The following is a 22,175-nucleotide window of genomic DNA, read 5'->3' as shown; positions in this document are numbered from 1 at the left end:
ATTACAGCAATAATTCCTGCAAGATGTTTTGAAACCATTAATAAAAATCATCTGATGACATAATCTCAACACGTTATGCCTATTAAAATGACAATAGATATATACAAAATATATTAAAGACATCTGGTATGTGGAATCACACTGGGAATTGGTGAGGCTGCTGCATATTCCCCAAATCTCTCCTTTCCTTCTAGGTACAGCGGGACTACCTTTCCCAGCCTCCCCAGTGTTACGTGTGGCCCTGTGTCTTGTGGCCAATGGCAGGTGAGGGGAAGAAGGCCACTGCCAAGCCTGGACCATTAAAGCTCTGCTAGAGACTGAATGTCGTATCCTTCCAAAATTCGCACATTGAAACCTAATCCCCAGTGTAATGGTTTTAGGAAGTGGGGCCTTTGGAAGGCAATTAAATCATGAAGGTAGAGGCCTTATGAATTGACAAGTAACCTTATAAAAGAGACCCCTGAGAACGCCCTTCTGCCATGTGAGGACACAGTGAGCAGAAAGCCATCTATGAACCAAGAAGTGGGCTCTCTCCAGACACCAAGCTGGCTAGTGCCTTGATCTTAGACTTCCCAGCCTTGAGAACTGTGAGAAAAAAATATGTTGTTTAAGCCCCCCTACTCCCTTATATTCTGTTCCAGCTACCCTAAGTGACTAAGATAGCCTCCCTCTCTTCTCCCCTCTGCCAGCAGCATGCACAGGACCCAGCACTGGACTCAGGAGGCCTGAGGAGAGGATAAAGCCCCAAGATAGAAGGCATCTGGATCCTCAACCACCCAACAGAAGGCTGCCTCCTGAAAACAGGTGCTGAAATATCCCTGAGCAGGAGTGAAAGCATCCACTGTGTTAACCACTGAGATTCTGGAGTTGTTTAAAGGGGTTGTCAGCCTACTCTACCTAACATACATACAAATGCTCATATTTAACTTCCATTATTTGATTTAAAAGTAGACTCTACAAAGATGTTTGGATATGCTATGAAAAAAATGCAATGACCAAACAAGGGCATCATTATTATAATTAAGCAAAATATACATTTATGGGCAGAGATAAAAATATACACAAAAAATTAAAGCTATCGTAATGGGAGTGTAATTTCTTCCTACAAGATATTCATAACGTTAAACTGTTTCTACATTCAAAAAACGGTTCAAAGAAGAGAGAGATTTACACAAAGCATTTTTTTTTTTAAAGATTTTATTTATTTATTCGACAGAGAGAGAGAGACAGCCAGCGAGAGAGGGAACACAAGCAGGGGGAGTGGGAGAGGAAGAAGCAGGCTCATAGCGGAGGAGCCTGATGTGGGGCTCGATCCCATAACGCCGGGATCACGCCCTGAGCCGAAGGCAGACGCCCAACCGCTGTGCCACCCAGGCGCCCCCTACACAAAGCATTTTTAAGGAAAGAATTGTCACAGAAAATAATAAAAATATTTTCCAAAATATTTTAATTCAACTTGAATGTGTTCCTTTATTTTAGTTTGTTACACTGTACACAGTGCTTTAAGTGCTTGTTGGCAGAATGGATAGATGTCATGATTAGTTAGGTTTTCCTTGGGAACCAGGACTATATTCCTAATAAAACTCAAAGATGAGCATAGCTTTATACAATGACAGAGTTCTGGATCCTGACAGCTACACTTACATTATAAAGAGGTCAGACAGACAGATCCTGCAGGATGGGATAGACACTGCATTCCCCCCTGCTCTGTACGGTGTCCAGCATATGAAGGGGACCAGGTAAGCTCCGACGGGGTGGCCTGGTCCTCCACACCAGCCCTGGGCCCCTCCAAAGGCACCACTGGGTCTGCGAACCCTCCGTGGGTGTGTTCCCTTCCCATCCCTTCCAACAAGGGCCAGCAGTGCAGTCCCTTCAGGCCACAGGCAAGGTCAGTCTGCTTGTCAGGAAACAGTGCTACAATGTCAGCCCTTGTCAGAGAGGGTGCTGGAGGGACCTGCTGAAAAAGGGTCTTTTCTTAGCCTCTGACATTTTAGAGTTTTTTGCCTTGCTCCTACGGCACAGCTTCCTAGATAGACTATGCTTGTATTCTTAGAGCAGGGGTGGGCAAACTTTTTCTGAAAAGAGCCAGGGAGTAAATATTTTCAGCTTTGCCAGCTTTACTGGTTACTAAACTCTGATATTGTAGCACAAAAGCAGCCACAGACAATAAATAAACAAATGGGCATAGCGGTGTTAAAACTTTACAAAAACTGGCAACAGCCAGATTTGGCCCAAGAATCATCATTTGTTTGGGGCGCCTGGGTGGCACAGCGGGTAAGTGTCTGCCTTCGGCTCAGGGCGTGATCCCGGCATTATGGGATCGAGCCCCACATCAGGCTCCTCCGCTATGAGCCTGCTTCTTCCTCTCCCACTCCCCCTGCTTGTGTTCCCTCCCTTGCTGGCTGTCTCTATCTCTGTCAAATAAATAAATAAAATCTTTTAAAAAAATAAAATAAAATAATAAAAAAAAAGAATCATCATTTGCTGCTTTATGCTGTGGAGTGAACTTTACCCTTAGTAGTTAATTCCCTTTTACCAATTTAATAATTTCTTTATATTAACTTTCTATTTCCAATTAATTGACATGTTTCCTGTTGCTGGGTGGATACACACAACATGTTTACCTGTTCTTAAATGTATTTCATGATCATTTCTCACCAATTTGACCAAACCTAGATTGTTTAAAAGGTTTAATAAATGAAAACTATAAAAATATTCACAGGTCAGTTTTGCCTATTTATGATATGCTATCATTAACTGGGTGGATTACTGTTTTTCCCTGATGGTATCTTGAAGTACTGAATGACTCAGTGTAACGTTGTAGTTGTTAGGATTACCTTGCTTTTGTGTGCTACTGTGTAACTTGGAAGGTTTTCACACAGATGATCATACTTAATCCACTGTGAAAATTAAACAAGGAGGCCGTGTCACTGAGGTAGTTCAACTGCCCTGGTGGCCTCTGTAAGCCAACCAAAATCTAAGCCTGGGAATGCCTCAAGGTTACAAAATCAAAAACACTACAAACAACCAATTGCAAACAGCCAACTAGGCTTCAGGCTACAGCCAATCAAATAATCTCCTCTCTTTGCTTCCGCACTTTCTCTCTCCAAGCTCCTAACAGCTCCTAACAACTTCTGGTTTGGTGCCACCCAATTCAAAATGATTTTTGTCCAAACTCTACCCATGTTTAATACGCCTCAGTTTATCTTTTAACATCACTTAGAGCCACTATAAGGTAGAGGCAGGGAAACATCGTTCCATGCTACTGAGGCTGCAAACTGAGGATGACATGTTGAGCGAGTTGCCAGAAGGGCCCAGGTAACCTGCAGACTGGATCAGAACATAGTCTCCATCACACAGAACTCTTCTCCAGGCTGCCCTTTTGCCGGTCTGTGCTCACCAATGCTCAACCTGAGTAAACGTGGGGAAAGGTTTCTAAGCCAACCCTTCTGTTGAAGAATGATGATGCATGTAAACAGGAAAGCCCACAGGGCTGATTTCAACATAAGAGAAATCTTCGTGGAAGAATGACATGTCTTGTTTGGTCTCAAGGATTGTGAAGATTTGACACATGTACAGACCCTTAGATCACTCACTGAAATGACTCCTGGAGACCTGACTGGGCAGCGGTCTTCAGCAGCTGCAGGGAGTGCTTTCCAGGACAGAACCACTGACCCCAAGGAAAAGGGGTCAACTGGGAGTGACTCATTTGCTACCTAAGAACAAGGCAAAAGCTCTTGCTTCAAATACAAATAATAAGTCACTGGCACCATGCCTCATGTGGCCCTCAGGAGGGTAACGGGTGAGAATGGAGATTGGCGAGGGAACAGGAAAGGAGACAAAGAGGAGGTGGGGGAGGAAGAGATAAAAGGGACCGACACCCAGGGGTGAGGCAGGCAGGAGCCACAGGAGTGGATGAAACACAGGAGGAAGATAAAGACAGAAGCAGCAGCTACAATCAGAAAGGACAGTGGGCCCATGAGAAGTCACACCTCTAGGTCTACTCAACTGGGGGTTAAGAGCATAACTGCCTATTTTCTAGAAGAATGATTCACTGGTTACAGCTGTTCACTGTTCTTCAGCTTCACTAAGCTTTTCCAAGTGGTCACGTGAGCAGGGGGACAGCCCACTAGGGTAGGCAACGGACCAGCCTACAGAGCCACTGGTGACCGGAACGTCACACTAACAGCAAAGTGAAATTAGCTAATTACCAGACTGCTAGTACCCCACTCCCAGCTTAGTAGAAAGAGGCTTAGTGTAGATCTGGCACATGGCCTTGGTTTTAGAGCCATCAACGCACTTAAGTTTAATCCTTCCTGGGGTGACACAGCTACAAGAGCCAAGTTCTTGATTTTCTATGGTCAAAAGCAAGATTCTGGACCCAGAATTATCCAAATCAACCAATGGTCATGGATGGAGCTGCTCCTAGGCCATCAGAACCACCATGTTTTGAAAACCTGAGAATTCACCAGTCTGGGTTTTAAATATTCAAAGACGCTATGTTTCCCTAAGCACGGTGGGGGCTCGGTCAGCTCCTGAGTCTGTGACATTCAGAACTTGTACAGTGGATTATATTGCTTTTATAGTAAGTGAAAAATGTAATTCAATCTATATATACAACTTCTCTAGCTTTCGCCCCCATGTGGAGGTTAAATGTCCTTATTTATGAACATTTGTTTCTCAGGTTATTGTGAAATCAGACAGGGAGCAAACCATGGTACTTTCAGTTTACAAAAGTCTACAAGAGTGGTTCTCAAAGTGGGGTCCCGGTAACAAGCAGCAGCAGCATCACCTGCGAAGTTGATACAAAAGTAAACCGAATTAGAAATTATATGGGTAGGACCAGGTATCTGCACTTGCATAGGCTCCCCCAGGAATTCTGATGTCCCAGGAACTGGGCTGGAATTTGTTAATTCAGAAAGGGATAAGGAATATACCCAGTGCTAAGCTCCTTAACCTCTTTGGGGTTATAGACCCCTCTGAGAACCTGGGCCCACTCTCCCCAAAAATGTGTATACATATTACTTTCTAAATTTTTACACATAGATCTGGGGGAGGGCTGTCATTCCTTGGAGAGTAGCCATGGAACTGAGTTGAGGATATTCTGGACAGTGGGAGAGGGTGGCTTGTAAACATTTAATTCAATACAGCAGGAGGTGCTGGCAGAAGTTAAATGCAGAGCTCAGGGAGGAGGCTGAGCCAACTGCGACCCATGGGCTGGGACATTTCCTCACCTCACCACGGAAGTGACGCCTCAAGGTGAAGGAAGAGTGGGAATTCTTCAGGTGGGCACAGTTCTCAACTCCTTCACCAACATGCAGCCCTCTTATGGAGGCAGCTGTGCGGGTTCCGGCTGTGTCTCTAGCCCCCAGGCCCAAGACAGAAGCAATGTGGCTCGCTTCTGATACAAGCTTGCTCCTGTCACTCGCTCACACCTCTACACCTGTCACCAGCCTACAGCCCTGCTGGCTGCCATCGACAAATGTCCTATTTTAGCAGAATCCTTCCTCTAAAAATCAAATCTCCCACAAGCAAATACGCCAAAGGAGTGAAAGCAGAGTTGCTCGAGCCCCAGGGCACACAGAACTTGGCCCTGTACCAGGGCGCACCTCCCTCAACCCATCAGAGATAGTCTTTCCCTTCTCCAACAGGGATGCCTCCTGTTAATAGCAGTCCTAGAAGGCAGTTTATTCTACCTTGGGCTGAAATGACCTGTAAACCTCCTTAACTATCGGTGCCTTGGGACAGGGCTGGGTCTCTTTATCCCTGCCCCCACCCCCAGCATCTAGCCCAGGACCCAGAGACATGGTGACTGTGCACAAAGCTTGGTATCCCCCACTTGCATCGACCCCTGCCCAGGCCCCATGTCTGTGTAGAGCTCAGTTGCTGCTCAACATCTTGGCTTCTTAGGAAAATCTGCAGGACCACGGCGACTGTGTCAGTCCACCCAATGTCATGACGCATGTCACATGAGGTGCAGCATGAGGGGTCATGTTGCAATACAGGTATATCTCAAGGTGTTTGGCCCAAGGACTACTTGGGGGATATTTGAGGTTAGTCATCGCACAATCTGAGAATGCCCCCAAAATTATTCACCTCATATATGAAAGAAACCTAACAGAGGTTTTTTTTCAATCCTAAAAATTTATGTGATGCTACCAAACATTACAAAGCTAGAGGAAACTTTCCTAAACTATGATTAATAAAATGCAAATGTTGACTAATGCTATAGGAAAGATTAAATGATCTACCCAGAGTGATCAAACCAAACCATGATCATATGAAGAGGTGATAATAGTATGAAACCAAAAAATGCAGGGAAGAAAGTATTAGTGAGGTGTACCAAGAGATTTGCACAATAAAATGTTGTTCTCCTGTATTTCTGATGTTTATGGTTTGAGTAAGCTTTTTAGAATTTGTAATTTGTTGTGATTTCTTTTCAAACTCTAAATAAAATATTAACTTCCATGCCTCATTTTGTATTTATAATTTTGAATTATTTTTTTAGACAAGGCCCCTCACATTCTAAGCCTCATCACTCACAAAACCTGGCTCTGCCCTGGTGGGGCCAGAGATACCCCGCAGATGTGAATCGAAGGCAGTTCAGTACAGAGGTTAAGAAAGCTGAGCTGCACAGTTGTGTGGGGCTCTTACCAGGCTCTGTTGAGTGCATGCGTGTAAAATGCTTGACAGAGCCTGGCACACTGTAAGCACATGATAAATGCAGCTGTTGTTATTACTATTATAAGCATTATTATTATTAAATGTGTTGCTTGCACGACAGTGCAAAAATCATGACAGTGATTTTTGTCTGGTGGGGGAGGGGGAGTGGTAAATGTTCCACATACATTCAATTTTACCACTTTACAAAACTGGTTTACAAAAGTTTACAAAAACTTTCCTGTACTCGCCAAGAACATATAAAATAAAACAGACAACAATGGTAGGGGCATGCACAAAGAAGGAAACACAAAAGGCCAAACAGAGGAAAACTGTATACTAATAGAGATGACACTGGAATTCAGGGATTGAGCCCAAAATAAATACAAATAGATGCTTACAGTAAAAACTGAACGGAGTATTGATGAAGTTTGTGTCAGGCAGGACCAAGAAGAACTGTTGGGGGGTCAGGGTGTATACAGGAGCACTTTAGACCCACTCCCCTAGGACAGGGCCATGAGAGAAGGAGGACTGAAGATTCTAGAAGAGGTGAGAGGGCAGGCGGTGAGCCCCGTGCTGCACTCCTCACAGCCGGTTATGTGGCACTTCAGGGGAGAGAGTGGAGGCAGACTCTACTGGAGGGTTTGGGAGGCCCGGCGCCCACAGACATTTCCTAACAGTGAATCAAAACCTTGGCTTCCTTGCCAGAGATCTACAGGCAAGGCCTGAAGCCAGGCCATGTGATCAGGACCGTGGAAGAAGGAGCTGCATCTTAAGGAACAATGTGGGTACAGGTTAGCCCCTGATACCAAGGCCCACCAGTCCCCATCCACTGGTAGAAGCAGGGGCAGCATGGTGAACCCCGGTGATCCTGTGGCTGTCACAGGTGCCAAAAGGCATGATCCCCAGTGCCCTCCCCACTAACCTCCCTTTGAGGCTCTCCGACCTCACTCCTTCCTCCAGCATTTGTTGCTGTGGGTCTGGCTGCCCAACATCCATGCAAATTGAAATTCCAGATCCACAGGCAAACAGAAGCCAGGGAATCCTCTCGGTGCCAGGAAAATGAGATTCCTCTGGAATCCAGCATAGCTGGAGAGCACAGGCGCACAAATGTGTTCAATTTTGGCCAATCATGTCTGAAGCCTCGAAAACCATGGGAAGAGCTCAGCAGAAAGGCTTACTGATTTCATTGCTTTTCTCTCTGACAGGATAGCTTCCTGTGAACTTTCTAGTCATTTCTGGACTTCGTGTCTCTGGTAATTAAATGTTAACACAAGCTCAAATCCTGAATACCACTTCTTGAAATAGCAAACTGAGGAAATGGCAACTCTTGAAGCATTCTATTTTAAGAAATGAGAAATTTATTGTTTCTGCTTACAAAGAATTTAAAACTTCCTTAATTTATCTGCATGACTATAAAAGCTACTTGATCCAGCTGAGATAAAAACGCCTCGTGGAACTTAGTTCATTTTCAAAATGTGCACTTCTCAACGTTGCCAACAGGACCTCAGCGCTGTCGCTGGGGAGGGGACAACGCAGCTTGCAACAAGAAGGAAGAGTGGAAGTTAATCAGGGTGGCCCAATGAGCCTTCCTGCTGCTCCTGTCTTACACACAACTCTCACTACATACTCCCACCAGGAACTTACATGGTTAAATCTGAAGGGAGAATCCTCATTTTCCTATAACTGGCGGGGGGGGGGGGGGGGGGGGCACGGGCACAGGAAATTAGCAGCTGCATCCTTTCCTTGCATGCAAATATTCTTAGCAGCTATGTATTCCTTCTCTCCACAGACTTTTACTAAGCCTGTCCATATCCACATGCATTGTGTCAGGGTCTTCGGGATGCCAAGATAACAAGGACACAGGCCCCACTCTAGAGAGTTCACAGTCCAAAGGGGAAACAGACAGACTTCACACGTCACGATGTGTGTGTGACACACAGGATGACAGCAGAATAACTGACAGCAGTGGGAACCTAGGAGTGGCATCAGACCCCACCTAGAATGAACCTGCTTCCCCCCAGTTAGAGTACAAGCTCCAAAGAGGTCAAGATTTCCATTTTATTTACTGCTCCCTCAACACCTAGAACAAGGTGTGGCATAGTGTAGGCACCCGATGAATACGTGTTGGATGGGGGACAGAACCTGACAACATGGGGTGCTTCAGAGCAGTCTAAGAGGGGAATGAGTCAGCCCGGATTCAGGGTGGACTTGCAGAGAAAATGGAGACACGAAGGAGCACGCTCCTGGATGGAGCCAGATTTTGTGGGGCCTGAAATTTGCATATTTGGAAGGGGAAGGAAAATACAACAGTATTCTTAAAACAAAACAAAACAACACACACAAAATTTTGAATGTAAAGTTGCTGGAGGCCCTTCTGGGACCCTGGAAAGAATCCTGAAACTGAAGAATCCTTAGCTTCCGGATAAATCCTCCTGAGAGCACTGTGAGTTCCAGAAGCAGCGAACAGTTCAGGATAGCTGGGGCCGAGCTGCATAACGGGGACGGGGTGCCAGCAGGCCAAAGGCTTGGGAAACCAGTCTCTAGGGGTGCTGCTACAGCACCTCCGGAAAACAACATTTATGAGAAGTCCTTTCTGAAAGGGTACTCTGTGTGGCTGCCAAGCACACGTGAATAAGCCACCCGAGGTAAGCACTGGGGCTCTGCAATGGATGTGCAGGAGAAACAAAGAACGCTTAACTGTAGGACCCCGATTTCTCTGGACAGGTGGGCATCACTGGAGTTGGAGAGGAATGGCTATGCCCCAAGCAGCCCTCAGTCTCTCCTCTAAAAGGGTAAACAACTGGGGCACCAGGGTGGCCCAGTTGGTTGAGTGTCCAACTCTTGAACTCAGCTCAGGTCTTGATCTTGGGATTGTGAGTTCAAGCCCCGGGTTGGGCTCCGTGCTGGGCACAGAGCCTATAAACAAACAATACAGAAATAAACAGTAAACAATTTGAATGGCATCTGTTTGAGGAGGTACCAATGACTGGCTGGCCTGGGGTGCCCACATGTCTCTGAGCTGCCCCTAGACTACAGCCTGCACTGGAAGAGGAGGCCAGAGTGGCAAGTGTGCCGCACTGTGACGGGCCCTGAGGAAGGAAAATGGTGCAGGAGGAAGGGGGCTGAGAGGTACAGAACTAGGCCCCGAGCCATGCTCACTCTGGAAAGCGACCTCCCAACTGCCTTGTCATAGACATGCTCTTCCTTCCCTCGACTCAGGACATTAAAACTTAGGAGATCATGATCATCAAAATATGATTACATCCCCTTCAGTAATACATGTTCTTCTCCAGATTGTTCATCAGTGTGGCCTCAGCAGCTGTTGAAAAGCATGCTTGTTGAAAAGGAGCAGGAGGTCCAGTAACATTAGAACTGCGATGTGCAAACATCAGAACCCGAGATTATCTGGTCTAGCCCTCTCGTTTTACAGACAGGAAAACCTGGGAGCGTGGGAGTTACGTGACTGTCCTTGGGCCCAGGGGGAGCTGCCTGCAAGCCTGGGCTGGATCCCAGGTCTCCTGACCCCTGCTCCATGCTCTTCCCCTCAGCCTCTACATTTTGATTTCTGCACTTTCAATAACAGTGCGCACAAGCACGCGATACAAAAAACTGGAGGAGAAAGAGGACCTTACCTAAGCTTGGACTGCGAAGCGAGCTCAAACCTCAGCACTCCCATATAGGTTAATTAACTGGTGAATGTTTAGAAGAATGCATAGAGGACACCAACGTCTCAGACATCTAAATAGATTTCTTACACTGAAGTGTAGTACTATCCTCAGACCAGGCTAAAAGAATGACACACTTATGAATACAGCACTTTATGTTATAAACACTGATAAGATGTTGAATTCCCTTTTTATACAGCACTAAAAAAAAAAAAAGCACTCAAATGAGAGGACTTGCCACTAAATGAAGATTTTATTTAATTAGACATGTCAGCATTAACAAAACTTGGACACTCAACATCAGTTTGACGGAAGGAAGAGTCTGGATTTTATATGTGTCAGTTTTATAAATAACTGTGGTTTTCCAAAAATTATTATCCTATTACTAAAATAAGCAGAATTAAAGACTGTGAAAACTGTCAAATCAATAACATCTAGAAAATGGTATAAAAGACACGTAACGATGCAAGCTGAGGTAATAAAGATCATACCAGTCAATGAAAACCCACAGAGCTGCCTGCATTTAGTCAGCTGTGCTCAACGGGAATGTGCAGAGAATGTCAACAAGAGAAGCCCAGACAGGATGTAGGGGACTCCTCCTCGCCCTGTGCCCGTGGGCACGTGAGAAGAGAGCTCAGCGGCATGGGGCTCTCGTCCTTTCAAAGACAATGCCTGAAGGTCTTCTCGCCTGACTCAGGGCATGGACTAAGAGAGGCAAAGGAGGGTGTATGGTGCGGGGAGGGGGGGGGGGGGAGAACAGACCGAGAGCCTGGGGCGCAGGCTCAGCATGTGCCTCACACTTACCCATCCATCCCAGCTTCCGCTTCTGCCTGACATTTTTGCACAAGTATGAAGCAATAATGAAAGCAAAAAAGAAAAAGATGCACTGTAGCAACTGTACAAATAATTCTACTTTAAATTTGTACAACAGATCCTTCTCCAGCCAACAATTTTTCTTTCTAGCATTTTGCTTGAAATTCTTAATTCTATGTCAATAAAAGCTATTTTTGGAACTGTGAAATGAAGAGGTCAAGTAATTAAGCTAAAAGGCTCTAAAAGGCCCAATATAGTCAGATTTCAAAACAGCTTCAAGCTACTTATTTGAAAATGGAAGCAGGGGATGGAATATTCATAACATATATTTGGTTCTCAGAAGAGTTTCTGCACACTTCATCACCAGAAAGGCTGTTCAGGAACCAGCTAAAGGCAGGTGTGAGGAGTTAGGATTAAAATCCTGGTCCCAAAAACGTTTACCATTGTTGGAGGCGGTGACAGGCAGATGGGAGTTCATTATACTGGTCCCAGGGTTCTCAAGGTGCAACCCCAGACCAGCAGCTTCGGCATCATCTGAAACTTGTTAGAAATGCAAATTCATCCCAGACCTACTGAATCGGATATTTTGGGGGTGGAGCCTAGCAATCTGGGTTTTTAACAAAGCCAGGTGATTCTGATGCTCAACCAAGTTTGAGAAACCCTCTACCAGTTTACTTTTGTGTATGTTTGAGAATTTCATATTTAAAAAGTATTTTCAGGAAATCCTAGTTCCAACTGCTTATTAGCTATGGGGTCTTAGGGGAAGTTACTAAATCTCCGTATCTACATCAGAAAATGGGTAAGTAACAAGTTCTCTATCATCATCTCACGGTTATTGAAAAGTTTCAGTATATAGTGCCTGTTCAGAGCAGGAATGAAATGGTGGTCAAGGGGACCATAAAAAGTTGTGTCACTTGGACACCAGAAAACTTTAGTGCCTAAAACATACACATGCCTTTGCTGGATCACACACACATTATCTCACTAAACCTCCCCCCTCCCCAATCTGTATGTATCATCAGCATTTCACAGATGAGGAAATTGAAGTTCAGAGGGGTTACATAAATTAGTGAAGGTCACACAGATGGTGACCGTTGGATCTCCTAGCTCCAAGCCCAGGACCCCTCCCATAACCCACTTGCAGTAAGCACGATGGAACGTCAAAGTTCTAGAATAGGAAATGCTTCCCCAATGTCTCCACTTCCCTTTGTGGGACAACTGCACAGCACTACTCCACACTGTAATGCTTCAGCCACCACTTCTCCAGGGAGGACAGAAGTCTGAGGCTTTCTGCTCAATTCTGGGCACTGAACTGCCCCGGCTCCATGATCTCACCGAGGGAGAGAGAAAAGGCAGAGAGTCCTTTCATGAAAAAATACTCACTTTCAGTCTCAAGAATATTAAAAATCATACCCCAAAATACCAAATCTTCCTGAAGAACCAGGTTTGAATGCTGGGACATATATTAATGTCATTAGGTCGTATTTAATATACATTACCAATAAACAGTTCAAGGATCATCTTATGAGGAAAGGCCAACTTTACACTTAAATCGTGCATTTTTCCTCCACAGGGTCACAAATATGGTACCCCATCCAATGACTCACCCCCTTCAAACGACAACTTTCTGGTTTGAGGTGTATAAGCTATGCAATACGTAGGACTATAGACCTGCCTGTTCAATACAGTAGCCACTAGCCATATGTGGCTATTCTGGATTCAGAAATGCTATAGGCATAAAATTTCAAAGATTTAGCAGGAATAAAAGAATATACAATGCCTTGATATTTCTATAAGGATTAAATGCTGAAATAATATTTTGGCAATAATGGGTTAAAATTACATTATTAAAATTAATTATACCTATTTCTTTTTATTTTAATTTGGCTACCAAAAATTTTTAAATTACATATGTAGGTCATGCTGTATTTCTATTAAACAGTACTATTATAGACTGTATGAAACTTTAACATACAGGTAATTTTTTAAACTTCAAGGCAAAACAAAGGATAAACCACTTCCTGAAACTGTTACCTGGGGGGACAAAACAGATTTTGGAAAAAATACTAACCCACATTAGAGACCAAAACAGGTCTCGTCTTGGTCAAGTAAAGGAGGCAACCTGTGTTGTTGAGTGTTGTTCAGTGCTAAGAGGCCCCACCTTTCTCATCTTTCCTATCTTTCTCCCCCAGGAAGAGCTATCTTCTTTGCCCTACACTTTATGGGTCTCCATTACCTTTTCCACATATAGTGATGGGATGCTGGTAATAAGGTCACACAATGATTTTTTTCCAAATGTACTATAACCATAGGTGAATGGCGGACAAGAAGTGGTACCGATACCAAAAGGGTGCTGGCAAAGAGCATGAGAGAAAAGGGTTTTGACTTTGTTCACATAAGTTTGCACTTCTGTACTCAAGTAAGTACTCACATAAAATGTTAGTTAGCATTTTAGATCAAAAATAACAGAAGCACAGGAGAGTTTCAGGGCATAATACCCACAACCTATTTAGTCAAGTAGCTTTCTCTAGATGCACCCTTTTTTACTTTTGGCAATTCAAGTGGATATTGGTGGCTAAACCTTTGAAGGGGAAGGGGGAAGACTGAAGAAGAATCCACAGATCCAGTCTCTCCTGAAGGGCCCTTTCTGCAACACATTCTTTGCCATTACATTCCTCAAAGAGTGACCAGGACCATGCCCAAAAGAACAAAAGGGTGGAGGGGGCATGATATTATGCCAGAGATGGAATACAATGAAAACAAAACCACTCATGATTCCCACTGGGGCAGAAGCCCTCTCCCCCCCCCCCCGCATTAGTGAGGGAAGCTGGAGTATAAACCTTAGCTACAACACAGCAGAGCTGTATAATAATTGAGTGTGTTAGAATAACGATGCCACAATGGGCCACAGGAGCACACAGCCCATGGGGAGATGTGGGGAGAGGGTTTCAAAAGGCTTCTTGGAGGAGCTGGCATGTGAGCTGGGACTTGAAGGGCAGACAGGAATAGTCTGGCAGGGAAGCATGCCACGCACAGGAAGAGCTGTGCCAGGTATGAAAGCACCCTCAGTGAAATAGTCCGGACCCTGGTCAGGATGCATTTTGGAAGGTGCGGGAGATGAAGCCAGCAAACCAGCTCAGGGCTGGCCTCCAAGGATCAAATAAGCCATGCTTTGCCTTCTCTGCAAAGGAAAGGTAGAAAAGGGGTTTATCTGTGTTTTGTAAAGAGCAGTCTGGCAGCATGCTGGAGCCCAGCTCAGAGCAAGGAAAGAGTCACTGTGGTAAGCTGACCGGCGCAGTCTAGATAACCTTTGGAGATGAGCGGTCTGGAGGGCAGTCACTACCACTATCTCCATCTGATAGAAACCAATCTTGGCTTACAAACGTCAAGTAGGCTTAAAAGACACAGGACCCAGGCCTCATGACTGATTGTAGGGCTCCTTGCATCAGTCACTTCTGCTTCTCCCTTGGCAGTGACCACTCTCCATAGCAAAGAGATCCCAAAACAGGACAACAGCCTGGCTCCTCCCAGAGAACCTGGCGAAACCCTCAGATATCCACTGGTAAGTGACACATACTCTTGTCTGGAAAGTGAGCACTAAAAACTTCTAAAGCCTCAAAGTGTTCCTCTAAGAGAGACTTAGGACTAGCGGTATCACATTACAGGGATATTTCAAACTTCTGGAAGGTTGAGGATAAACTATAATTTCCAAGCCTTCTTGGTTCTAAAATTATACTCACAGTGATATGTCATCTGCAGGCTTGTCAGGCCTTTGTGAATCTCCTGCACAGTTCTCCCTGCTAACTCCAAATTCTGCTGCCACTTTTATTTATTTCCAGACTGGCCAACCCATTTCACTCCCCTTACTCATTACATTGGGTGGCAATCCACTATCCCCTATTTTGTAGCTCCTACAACTCAAAACCCAGAAGATTTTGAATAAACTAAACATAGAACCTGAAACTAAAACTCCAGGGTCTTGACCTGACTCCATCACAGGTTTTTCTGGGATCAAAGCTAATAACCCTGAACCATGGAGCTTTAGCCCCAGAACAGAACTTAGAGATTATTCACTACATGCTTCTCATGCTACAGATGAGAAAACTACTGAAGGAGGGAAGGGTGATGATCAGCAGGGATTACAAGGCAGATCTGGGACCAAAAATATGTCTCTAGTCTCCAAACGGCTTTCTGTTAGACCACCCACACCACCTGCTACCAGTGACATACATAGTTCAGCTGCCCCGGACTTAGCCACTACCTGTCAAAGAGCATGCAAAGCTAACGGCAGCCTCCTCTAAACACAACAGGAACCAACGTGTCCATGTTCCTGGTTAGGGAATAAGCATTTCAGGGTTATCCTAGATCATGCTGTAAATTCATTAAAAAACAAATCTAGGGAAGAAAATAAGATGTCTCCGGACTCTTAGATATTCCATCAGTCTACAGTCCTATCTAACCTCCTGGGGAGGTGATAAAATGTGACACCCAAGGTAAGAAAGACAGTGAATTCTCTTTTGCTCATATTTCCAACTCCTTCAGGCACAGCTATCCCTCTCTTTGTCTACGCTACTCAACCACTGCTGTTCTGTCCCTTGTAAGTTGGTCTTTCTCTAAAAATTTCTAAATTTTTTAAGGGCAAGGAGTTTTTCAACCTTTCTTTTTCATCTTTATAATACCAATGCTAAGCCCAAGTAAGTATGTTCATATTTGCTCATGAATTGTATGTAAGTGTCCAGGTATGGATTTTGGAAAATCTGACTGGAAGCCAAAAATCCCTGGCTCTGCCATTTATTAAAGATGTAACTTTACCAAGTGACCTAACCTCTCTGTACTGTGTCCTCATTTGTAAAAAGAGAACCAATAATAGCACGTGCCTCCTAGAACTGTGAGAATTGAAATAATCTGTTTAACAGGCTTAAAACGGTGTCTGGCACAGAGCAAGGCACTATATAAATATTTTTGTTATTACTCCAAAAAACAAAAGAAAGCAATTTGCATTACCCTGTCACAAAAAAATGTAATCAGCCCTTCTGCCTCCCTGTTGATGAACAATATGAGAAAGCAGCACGCTGGAGCTGGGTGGGTTTTCGTGTTCTATGTGAGCAAGAATCCCAGAAAGTAGAGAGTGGCTCTGTGTTGTAATGGGTAGTGACATGGTTGTGGAAGTCCCTTCTCTGGGACAGTTTTCCATGCCTGCATGGTTAGTCAATTCACCCCGACCCTATCTAAGCATGCACTCCCCAAAGATTCCTTCCACTGACAGCCCCACAAAATATGCGTGCACCTTCAGGGTGCCTCATTCATGCAAACTGTTCATACGGACGGTCAGGGGCCCTTGTGCCTTCCGTAAAGCACAGCTGGGCCTGCTTTGGACGCTAAAAATTTGAGAACAAGTTCCTTGCTGGAACTGATGATGATTTAAGTGTTGTCTGCCTAAGTGGAAAAGGATGGGTGAGATTAGCACTCACTGTGCCTAATAAATACCATGTGAGAGCCCCTCATTAGCCAGACCTGCTTGAGGAGAGGAAGGGTGTTAGTGAGTTCGGCAAATCTCAGTGCTTATAAATTTGGGTTGAATGAGAAAACAAATAAACCAAGGGGAAAACCAACAAGCAGAGTGAAGGCTTATGGCTCTGAATAAGTAAACTTTCCTGGTTTTATCACCTGGGAATATGTCACTACAGAAAGCTTATAGGAACTTTCCTTCACCACTCAATATTTTAAAAGCAAACAAAAAAAACCTACTTATCAAATATCACCAATGTCCTTAATATCATTAATTATTTCTAAAGATGTCTACAGGGATGCTGGAAAACCTGCAGGGCCAAAGGGCTTTATAAGCATAATTTAATTAACTCGATCACAGTCATCTAAAGTTTTATAGGATATACACATTCACATGATCATTGCCCATAACCTTATACTTCAGGGTTTGTGTCTTAATTCACTTCTTTGTCTATTTCTAGAGTAAACTGACTTCAGGCAGAGAGAGGTTTTCCCAGGCAATGCACCTACTTGTCTAGCCAGAAGCCTCGTCTCCTACCCGTTACTACATGGCCACAGGTGCTGCCTCTCATGTAGCCATTTAGCTAAACATGCGTTCGTTCAAAATATCAAAGTAAGAACTCAGACTCCGTTTTTACCACTTGAAGATCCCAGAACAATAGCAAAGAAAAAAGGTGTCTCAAAAAAGAAACTTTTCGGGGAGCCTGGGTGACTCAGGGGGTTAAGTGTCCAACTCTTGATTTCGGCTTGGGTCATGATCTCAGGGTCGTGAGATCGAGCCCCTGAATCTGGCTCCATGATCAGTGGGGAGTCTGCCTGAGATTCTCTCTCCTTCTCCCCTGCTCACACTCATTGGCATGCGTGCACGCTCTCTCACAAATAAAAATAAATCTTTAAAAAGAAATTTTTCAAAAAATATCTAATGAGTATACCTAACACATGAAAATTCAGCTCTTCTTTATCTTCACATCTTTCAACCTTCTAAATTCCCAAAATAAGATCTATACTTCAGTTCTCGGATGCCTCTTGAAAGTAACCCAATGAAAGAGCAACACAAATGCCATATACCCCAGCCATTTTGGACTCTTAGAGGCCACACCCTGTTCTCTAAATTACTGAGAAATAACAATTTGAATAAATTATTTCCAGGAATTTAGAGTTTGGGGGAAAAATAGGTATTCAAATGTAAGCAGGGTAACTAACCTGTAGACGTCAACAATATCCTGATTGTTCCCCTGTTAGTCATTCACAGCCCACAAAGTCATTTTTCAATGGGCTTGGCAGTGAGCCTGGATGGGCATGGAGAAGTTTCGCATGCACTGCCTCCCATGCTTACTGTCAAAATGAGGGGACGAGACCCTCCTATGAAGGTGTCTATAAGCTGAACCCTGCAGCCTCTGAAACTTCAGAACGTCTATATACGTCCTTCTCTAAAAGACACTGGCTTTACCTAGAACAGAACAAGCAGCCCCTGCTCAGGGAGACCTTAACCGTTCTCCTGGCAGAGGAGAAAGAAACATTATTGCCAAAGAAAAGCAGCAAGAGGAGACTTCTGATCCAAGTTTTACAGAACAAATACTGACTTGCATTAAGTGCTTTAAGATATATTTATAGTTACTACTAAGTGCAGTGTTAGTCATCTACAGCCCACAAAGTCATTTCTCAATGACCCTACATTGTACCAATTGCAAAGAATTGGAAACAAATTAAATAACCATCAAATCATGATACTGCTATAAAATTGAATACCATTCAGCCATTAAGAATAATGACATAAATCAATGGTGACAAAGAAAGATGTTTTTGATATGTTCTGGGAGAAAATTAATGCAGAAATCTATAGAACATTTTCCAAACACACACACCACAATAAGTGACATTTTTATATGCACAGGAGAAAGTCTGAAAGTATACACTATATACCAGGGGCGCTTGGCTGGCTCAGTCAGAAGAGCATGCAACACCTGATCTCAGGGCCATGAGTTCAAGCCCCATGTTGGGTATAGAGATTACTTTTTAAAAATAAAAACAAAACAAAAAAGAAAGTGTATACAACAAATAATTAATTGTGGGCACTTTTGGAGTAAAGATGAGGGCACATTATTTTTCCCTATTTCTACACTAGATTTATTACACATATTACTTTTATGCCTTCTAAACCATGTAACATTTTCCCCAAGGACTGATTGTGTACATAACTAAAATCAGCAAAACTTGATTTTAAAATGTTACCTCTTGAATAAAGTAAGTTACTTACATTTAAATGTTACACATGTACTCTCACCAAGTACCAGGGCTACTGACAACAATAAGGAACAGCACTACAACAAACAGATCTCATGACTGTGCTGGCATACTTTTAAAAAATATCTTGGACAAAAAGCTGTATTCCAAGCAGTTTATTGAATTCTCATTTGCCGTGAGCAGTGATCATCACAAGAAGATCTGCCCTGGACAGAGGCCCTGCTGAAATATCCTTGCTTCTCTTATCCGTTATTAACTCTTTTTTATCTTGCTTCCCCCATTGGAAGAAGAGAAACACTATCAGATAAGAAAATGCTTGTCGTTGGGTCACTGCTGCCTCCCCCTTTCTCGCACACCTGCCCCTGCAGATGCTCGGAGCCCGAGCTCTCCACGCTGCCAGCAGGTTCTGGACCCACTGGGTGCAGCTGCAGCCAACACAGCCTCATCCAGGAGAGTGGAAAAAAGAACTCCCCGTGGACCTGCCTGGGGTGAGACTGACCGAAACAAATAACTGCGACATGAGCAGCTGATGTTTGGAACACTAGAAAGAGAAGGAAGTTTTCATTATTTTTTTTTTAAGTAATCTCTACGCCCAACATGGGGCTCGAATTCATGACCCCGAGATCAAGAGTCACATGTTCTATAAACAGAGCAACAAGGTGCCCTGAGAAGGAAATATTTTAAAAGTCACTTGTATGATTAAAAAAAAAAAAAAGCACACAGCATCTTTCTATAGTGTATTTAAGCCTCTGGATAAATATTTCTACACATCTGGAGAAACACTGACAAAAGACTTTTAAGAATATTCACAAGGGAACCCAAACCACACAACTTCCTCCAAGAAATCCTAAGTTACATCAGCTAGGAGCTTTAACCAGTTAAATCTACACAGCATGAAGGGGCTCAAGCAATGGATAAATGAATTATTGTGCTAGGAGAAAAGAATCCAAGATAATGAGTAACATCTCTACCCAGTATACCAGGGGGAAGAAAACAAAAATCACTCAGAAAAAATCCCTGTGAAAAAATCCATCATATTTACAACCTTTCTCAGTTCACAGTTAGCAATATCATTTTGAAGGCAAAACAACGTAAGGCAGTCTCACGTGTCACCAAGGAAAACAATTTAATTCAAATCCAACCCATTATAGGGAAATTTAAGTTCAGATTATTAAAGGGACTAATTGAAAATTAAGTTAGTTAACCAAACACTTTGTAACAGCAACTGAACCTCTATGTTTAAAAAAAAATCACTATATAAAATCACTAAATACTAGTTTAACAATCCCTTTAACAGATCATCTGAAAGGCTCAATTGTCCTCTCTGCAGCGCATGTTGGTGGTTTTTTGCAGTTTGCTTAAAAAATTATGTGCCTTTATTGTACTAAAGAAATTCCGAGAGAGAAGCACAACCTACTCATTGATGATAACAACACAACCATTTTTCACATTCCTCCCTTAAAAGCCTACCAGAGCCCTTTGAATTTATCCCAACTGCTCTGAGGTTCGCTAATGACAAGAAAGGAAACGTTTCTATCAGTTGGTTCAAAGTTTAGGTTATTTCTTACTTTGTTCAAGGCTAACCTATTAAAATGAGTGAGTGAGAACACATGTAACTTCAACAGTCATGTTAGTTAAAACCCCCCAATGTCATCTGAATTTTCACAATAACATAAATACATCATGTGAAAATGTTTTCATCTTGCAAAGGACTTCTTTGCCAACCCCACAGAAAGCGACTGCAACGTGCCTCCCTGGGCGTATGTTTGGCAACACTGCAGCTAGGTGGGACATAATTTTGAACAATACAAAGTTGTTCTAGACAAAGCAGCCTCCTGAAAACCACCTTCATCCACAAAATGTCAACATATCTTTCCTCCCAAAGAAAAATCAAAGTGGAACCAAAGTGAATCCACAGGAGAAGAAAGGAGAGTTCACGAGACACAGGCAGAGCAAGTTTTAAAACCAGAGTGCCAGGAGGCGCTAAGCACGCACACACAGTAAAAGCACTCCGTGGAGAAGACCACAGAAAGGCAGCGGGCGACCGCTCTCACCAGCACTGGCCCGGGGCCTTCTGCTTCCACTTCACCCTGAGCTGCATCCTTGCGTCGCAGGGGGGATTCAATCACCAGCTCCTTTTTGACACTTCTACTACTTGTCCTGCATTTATCAGCCTGCATTCTCGGCTGAAAACGCAGTCAGAAAGTCTGCAACTGGGACAGCTGCGAGTCCCCGGCCGTGCAAGGCACAAGCATGCCACTGGCCCGAGCAAGGAGAGGAAGCCGGCTTCCCAAGCACAAGTGGTCAGCCCGCCGGCTGGGTCCGCGGAGCCGGTAGGGTGGGAGGGCATGCCAGCGAGGGCCAGCCTCCAGGGGTGTTACTACTGCTCGGAGAATGGGAGGTTCCCACACGCCGGCCAAAGGAAAACAAACCCGAACTGTACAATACACAGTGTACTGTCTCTCTGATAAAGACCAGCCTCATTGTGTCTGTTCCACACGGCGTGGGCCAAATGGAGCCGAATCAAAATAGCACAGTGTTTAAAAGAAAATCAGTCACAGTTAGATTCTTTCATGATTACTTCAAATCTGAAGGTCTTGGAGCTGAGGAGACAGCTAGGTTGTCCGCGTGTTCTAAAATCCTGTACTTTCTGGATGCTTTCCTTCATGTTATGGCTAAACACCGAATGCTCGGCTGGTGGTCAAAACAGGGAAGGGCCAAGAGTGAGGGGTCCCACAGCCTGCACTTCATGGGTGCAGGTGTAAGGAAAGAGTCCCTCCCTGCATGGCAGACCTCAGCACACGGAACTTGATTTATCTACTATTTTATGCGAGAAAGACAAGGTCATCAAACAGTTTCAGGGATGCTACCTATCATGGTAAACACTTTAATTGAACAGAATATTACTTTAAATCCATCAACAAGTGTGTCAGTAATGAGCCCAAGACGAGATACTGAAAGGATCACAGTAAAAATATAAGGCAGTGTCTCTCTCTTCTGTCACTCAAACACCAGGAATCCTGGGTGTGGATATTAATTGTGTAATAAGTCACAAGAGTTCAACTAGGCCATTAAAAAAATTAATTTCTACAGTAATTTTTTTTAAACTACTCCATTTCTCAACCTTGAGTAATCTTTCAGGGTAAATATAAACTCACTTGCCAAATCGAGGTTCTAAAACAATATGATATATGAATTTTAAAAACCTATCTTCATAAAGTTACAAGAGGACCAAAAAAAAAAAGAAAAAAAACCCAGAGCCTCAGTTACATACATATAGAG

General features: G+C 43.8%; 1 protein-coding gene across 22 annotated transcripts in view; it reads right to left on the bottom strand.

The window, feature by feature from the left end:
- DOCK9 (dedicator of cytokinesis 9) overlaps window positions 1-22,175 on the bottom strand; it is a 294,889-nt gene that overhangs the window by 172,758 nt on the left and 99,956 nt on the right. For 3 of the 22 annotated variants that reach the window (XM_087865026.1, XM_087865031.1, XM_087865032.1), the window contains exon 1: window positions 20,948-21,232. The exons of 13 other annotated variants lie outside the window; for them this stretch is intronic. In XM_087865026.1, the coding sequence (XP_087721152.1) occupies window positions 20,948-21,073 (126 nt within the window). In that variant the 5' untranslated portion in view covers window positions 21,074-21,232. Of the gene's footprint in view, window positions 1-20,947; window positions 21,236-22,175 lie in introns of those variants that run through there. 6 more of the 22 variants (XM_045810972.2, XM_045810975.2, XM_087865021.1 and 3 more) reach the window with 5 other exon arrangements.

This window comes from Ursus americanus, chromosome 10 (genome assembly GCF_024610735.1).
Source record: "Ursus americanus isolate L20-20 chromosome 10, mUrsAme1.1.p, whole genome shotgun sequence".
NCBI classification, from domain to species: Eukaryota; Metazoa; Chordata; class Mammalia; order Carnivora; family Ursidae; genus Ursus; species Ursus americanus.
This window is presented reverse-complemented; position numbering and strand designations above follow the sequence as displayed.